The sequence below is a fragment of the Phalangium opilio genome, unplaced genomic scaffold (genome assembly GCF_054372755.1).
Source record: "Phalangium opilio isolate 3A_F unplaced genomic scaffold, DU_Popi_V2 ptg000209l_1, whole genome shotgun sequence".
NCBI lineage: Eukaryota > Metazoa > Arthropoda > Arachnida > Opiliones > Phalangiidae > Phalangium > Phalangium opilio.
This window is the reverse complement of record NW_028324217.1, coordinates 17,508,152-17,514,189: the sequence shown is the minus strand read 5'-3', so window position 1 is coordinate 17,514,189 and position 6,038 is coordinate 17,508,152. Positions and strand designations below refer to the sequence as shown.

At 37.7% G+C, this 6,038-nt stretch overlaps 1 protein-coding gene across 1 annotated transcript; it reads left to right on the top strand.

The window, feature by feature from the left end:
- Positions 1 to 4,112: 4,112 nt before the first annotated feature.
- LOC149620960 (uncharacterized) lies at positions 4,113 to 5,380 on the top strand. Its single transcript, XM_089854834.1, has 2 exons — positions 4,113 to 4,876; positions 5,092 to 5,380. Exons 1-2 carry the CDS (start codon positions 4,756 to 4,758, stop codon positions 5,373 to 5,375), a joined length of 405 nt encoding a protein of 134 aa, XP_089710960.1. The 5' UTR covers positions 4,113 to 4,755; the 3' UTR covers positions 5,376 to 5,380.
- The last annotated feature ends 658 nt before the right edge of the window (positions 5,381 to 6,038 follow it).

Below are 6,038 nucleotides of genomic sequence, written 5' to 3'. Positions count from 1 at the left end.
GAATTCATGTTTTATGTTGCTATGGCTGCAGGAATTCATGAGTTTTTTTTGTTTGTTTTTCGTTTCGCATGTAAACAATTAGTAATTGCCTATAGTTCTTAAAGCAAAGCACGGGTCCAGCGAATCCCCTACAAGTTGACTTTCCTTACGAACTTCAGTTTTGGCTTGGCGAAGGCAGGAGACGTTAGTTGGCGGGATTTATAAGTGCACTTATAAATCCCGCCCACTAGCCTTTACCAAGCCAAAACTGGAGTACAGGGGGAAAGTCGCCTTGCAGGGGACCCGTTGGACCCGCGCTTTGCTTAAATGGTTTAGCCTATAGTTCTTATATGGTTTTTAGGTAAGGCGCATTTGAAAACCAGCGAGAAGCCCCAACGTATAAATTCCGGATTCTGAATTGCCGAATTGCCAAGAAATTCGGTGAAGATTATCACTCGCGTTTGAGAATTTTCAAACGTCGACGTATCCAGCATTTCCCCATACAAAATACGTCCATTTATTGAAAGTTGTACTAAATGATTCAAAATGGAGGTGGCCCAACTACCAATGATTTCGTTGCAACGTCTAGTGGTAATTTTCTTAACTCAATCATTATTAATACAGGCCCGAGCGCGCTCCTTTTCCGAGAATTTTGCGGTACCTTTTAATTTCCCGAATGCGTCCGCAAGGGGCGTGTTTTAGAACCTGGATTTCCCGCGATATTTGAAACCCAGCACAACTTGAGGGAAGAGCTTAGATAATAGCACATGTAGAATTATTTGAATATTAAGGAATCGTTTGAACTTCTAAATATAAAATAAGGAATTTAAGAATGAAAAAAAAAACCATCTGTTCGTGTTATTTTCTAGTAATTTTTTATCTCATTTTAAAAATAGGAATGCTACAACAGACAATTTTTTTATTTACTTCAAACAAAACTGATTCAGATTGTTTTAAAACATTTTAAAACTATAAAAATATAGTGCCACGTTAAAACTAGTAATAAATAGTGCCACGTTAAAACTAGTAATAAATAGTGCCACATTAAAACAAGTAATAATATAGTGCCACATTAAAACTAGTAATAATATAGTGCCACATTATAACTACAAATAATATAGGGAGTGGACAAAGGGGTGAAAATATCCCCCATTAAACGTCATGCCTCCGCTTAGCCAATCAGATGCATTCCTCCACAAGCCTTCCACTCTGTAAAGTGTTCCGCCACTTTGGTGGAAAGAGGAAAAGCCATATTAAACTACAACCCTCTTGCCTCTCTCTATAGATAGTTTTCACACATGGGGGATTCATACCTTTTACACCAGGAAGCCGGGCTATCTGGAGGACAAAAGCAGACTGGTTTTTGTCCGCCAGATAGCCCGGCCTCCTGGTGTAAATGGTATGAATCCTCCATGTGTGAAAACTATCTATAGTGCCACATTTAAACAATTTTATTCCTATTTTTAAAATGAGAACAATTTATATTTTTACAAGTTGGGAAAACCAAAATATTACCTCTCCGAGTCAAGACGACTACTTACAAACTTATTTACCCAGATATGGAAATGTTTCTTAAGTTAAAATCTATGAAATATTAAAGCAGTATACAAAGCATAGCAAATATACTGTAAATCAGACGACATTTTACATCCAATAATGATATACTTGTACACATTAAAATCATCCGATGGGGGAAAAACGGGAAATGAAGAGATAAAACTTTGGAGGGATATTACCTTTACGTGTTTGTAAAGGCCCAATTTTCTACTCCTCAACTGTATGCCCTCTATGTTCAAAGCCATATTCACAACAGGGTTGCCATGTAAACACTATCCTCTTGTTTCACCTCAACGATTTTCTTAGTTTTGTCAACATGACTGTTAACGTTACATAACACCAAAGCTTATTTGTGGCTACACACACTGAAAGTAAATGCGCATCATAAAAAGCAAGAAAACACGAAGCTATAATCCGATTACGATCAGACCTTTCACTGGTCTGGGCTGCGTTCAGCAGAGCTCACCAAAAAAGACAGCGGATTTTGGAAATGTTTACCGGTGAGCTCTGTCGTCATAGCTTTTCTCCGGTCATCCGCGTTTTATAAATGACGCTAGCGCAATAACGCGTGCAAGGTACCAAGGCTTAACAAAAATTGTATGATAATATATTTATAGAGGTAGATAACAACTTTTATAATTAAAATTAGAAACTAACATATCTCTTAAAATCTCGCGTGATCAACTAATTTCACGCCAATTAAATAGCTGTAGTCCCATCAGAATCATCAAGCTATTTGTATTAATTCCTCCGAGGTTTTTTCGCCAAGCTAAGAACTACGCGTTTTACGTCACGTTATCCAAAATGCCGACTATTTTCTTTGAAGACCGCGCTAGCTCAGCGCTGAGCACCATGACGTCAAAATTCATAAACAAAATCACGTTATGTAGGACACTGTTCACAGCGCTGGGCTCTGCTGAACGCGGCCCAGATTTCCACCATGATTATAAAATTTAAGCCTAATTATTTAAAAGTGTATTTAACTTTCGGCTCACTCTGAACCGTTAATGTCTCTGCATTACAGAAACGAAAACCAAGCGTTTACTTTTTGGTTCACTGGACCTATTGACAAATAAAAGTTCATTTGACCAACATAGTAGCGTTGTGCTTGTATTCACTTTAGAAAGGATTATGCTATAAACAGATCTAGTATAGCTTAAGTAATATATAAACATCCATTTTAAATAATAATATTTAAAAAAATCTTTGGAATATCAAATTGAAATAGAGCTTTAAAGCTACAAAAGTATTAAATGCATCATAATTAAGAAAAATATTTCCACATATTCACTTTATATTAAGGATAAAGGGAATATTATGGTTCTGTAGGATTTCTTTACACATCAAAACAAAACGAACTTCTAACGCAGCGCACTACTGTAACAACGGACGGACACACACAGACAAAAACATAGGCTGCTTTTTAACTCTTTCCGTATTAATTTTGAATTGAGAAACAAGATTATCTTAAATATTAAAATAAATATAATTAATATTAAACATTTTCTTCGTTAGTTGTTCGCCTTATTGATCGTTACATCGTGTTGATAAAGAACAATTAAACATTCTCGAGAGACTTGACTAATATTGGCGTTTGAAATGAAGCATACGCCGGTTGCTTCGCCTCACTCAAATAGGTAGTATATAAGGGTGTCGAACTCCAGTTAAAAGCAAGAACAACCGCAATTGCGAAAACCTTTGGTGGTGATCCCACCTTAGGGAGGCTAGACGTTTCTCGTAACCCTAGCTGATCGCCGCGAAAGTCTTAAACCCAACGATGACGATGGAGTAGAAGCCAGGTGTGCAGACTGGTGTCCATGTGGGATGGACAAAAACAAAGACCAGAAGATGGTGGTGTTAGAAACCAGGTGTACAGACTGGTGTCCATGTGGGATGGACAAAAACAGAGACCAGAAGATGGTGGTGTTAGAAGCCAGGTGTACAGACTGGTGTCCATGTGGGATGGACAATAACAGAGACTAGAAGATGGTGGTGTTAGAAGCCAGTAAGTACAGACTGGTGTCCATGTGGGATGGACAAAAACAGAGACCAGAAGATGGTGGTGTTAGAAGCCAGTAAGTACAGACTGGTGTCCATGTGGGATGGACAAAAACAGAGACCAGAAGATGGTGGTGTTAGAAGCCAGTAAGTACAGACTGGTGCCTATGTGGGATAGACAAAAACAACGCCCAAAAGATGGTGGTGTTAGAAGCGAATGAATACAGATTGGTGTTCATGTGGAATGGACAATTGACTAGTCAGATGAAGTAATAGTGGTCAGTTGAATTGTAGATAGCCTCAAGTTTTGAATTTTCCGGGAACTGTGAATGCGGTCCGGAAATAGCGAACACATTTGCTTCGATTCGGAAACTGCGAACGCGGTCCCCTGGGGTGTAAGTCAATAACAACAGCCAGACAGACAGACAGACACACACGTCGAAATTAGAACCTCTCCGTGACATACGTCACTCGGAGAGGGAAAAATGTGCTAATATTTTGTTTATATTTTTAAAATGTGGCACTATTTTATTTATGTTTTTAAAATGTGATACAAATTTTGTCCTATTTATAAAATGTGACGCTATTTAATTTATATTTTTAATGTGTGACGCTATTTTATTTATATTTTTAATGTGTGACGCTATTTTATTTATATTTTTAATGTGTGACGCTATTTTATTTATATTTTTAATATGTGACGCTATTTTATTTAAATGTGAGAATATTTTATTCTTAGTTTTAAAAGTGATAAAATATTTCATGTTGTAACATTCCTACGTGATTGAAAAAACGTCATTTTAAATTTAGAAGTGCAAACAATTCCCTAAGATTCTTATAATTCGTGATTTTCAATATCTACGCAAATCCCTGAATCTCAAAGTTTTACTGGGTTTAAAAATTCGCGGGTAATTTAGAGATTTAAGATTTTCAAAAGCGACATCTATGCGTGGTGCCCAAACACGCCTTGACCCCCTTCCCGGAGATAGCGCGCTCAGACCTGTATTAATAATGTTGGCGATGGTTTTAGAAAGTGGGGACCATTTCGGCAAAAGTTCATTGATAATAACAAAAAGTATACTTCGTTCACAGTTCTCAGCCTTTGGTTGTAGACGCCATGTTAAATGAAACGCAAATGACTCTCCTCTCAACCTTTACGCGAACCAACTATTCCGAAAATATGTTTTTGGGGGTGAAAGGTTTTTTAAAAAATAGTACTCTATGGTGGCGATCCAAACGTTAATACTTGGTATCTGTTACTACATGAGCCTACTCACGCATGTGCCATGTGCTACGGTCGTGAAGGTACACATACGCAGAGGGGTCGACACTATTTTGAGAGGTAAAGATGCTTTTGGTAAATCAAATATGTTAATCGAGATGTATCATATTAAAAACTCTGAAACCTAAACAGCCAAAGACTGATCCTTCGATCAAGTATACTTGTTGTTTTTATCACCTGAGTAGTCCGGATTTCTCCCTTTTCTTCTATGTGTGATGCTATTTTGTAAACTTCTTTTCATTTCTTTGATGAAATTTTGTTTTGGTTTTGTGTAGAAAGTTTCAAGGAAAAACATTCCAACAAGTCCGTCCACACCTCTGGTCGAGATGAAAGGACTGTACAACATCACATTGAAACTGGAGATAAACGGTTAAAATGTGGTCAGTGTGACTTTGAATGTAAAAAGAGGGGAAGTTTCACCATGCATCAACGCGTTCACAGTGATGAAAAGCCGTTCAAATGTGATCAGTGTGCCTTTCGTTGTACTCTGAAGAGACATTTCACCACACACCAACGTGGTCACCGTCACAGTGAGGAAAAGTTATTCAAATGCGATTAGTGTGACTTTGCAAGCACGCTGAATAATTTGATCAGGCATGAACTCATTCACAGTGTTGAAAAACCTTTCAAGTGTGATCAGTGTGACTTTAAATCTACACAGAAGAGATTTTTGACCGCACATCAACGCATTCATAGCGGCAAAAAACCCTTCAAATGTGATCAGTGTGACTTTGAATATACACATAAGATGAATTTGATCACACATCAACGCATTGACGGTGTTGAACAGCTGTTCAAATGTGATCAGTGTGACTTTCGTTATACTCAGAAGACAAATTTGACCACACACCAACGTGTTCACAGTGGTGTAAAGCCGTTCAAATGTGAACAGTGTGACTTTGAAGCTACACAGAGAAGAATTTTGATCATTCATCAACGCACTCACCGTTTAGAAAAACCCTTCAAATGTGATCAGTGTGACTTTGAATGTACACAGAAGAGAAATTTCACCACACATCAACGAATTCACAGTGGTGAAAAGCACTTCAAATGTGATGGGTGTGACGTAGGATTAACTAAGTGTCATTTGATCAGACGTCAACGCAATCGCAGTGGTGTTGTAAAACCATTCAAATGTGATCAGTGTCGCTTTCGATACACGAGGAAGAGTTATTTGAAAAGACGTCAACAAATTCACAGTGGTGTAAAGCCATTCAAATGT

Excerpts from the sequence above, each read along its gene's own strand:
- LOC149620960 (XM_089854834.1), top strand. The coding sequence starts at position 4,756 with ATGGTGGCGATCCAAACGTTAATACTTGGTATCTGTTACTACATGAGC. Across the intron at positions 4,877-5,091 it reads GGTCGACACTATTTTGAGAG|AAAGTTTCAAGGAAAAACAT; the intron begins GTAAAGATGCTT and ends GGTTTTGTGTAG.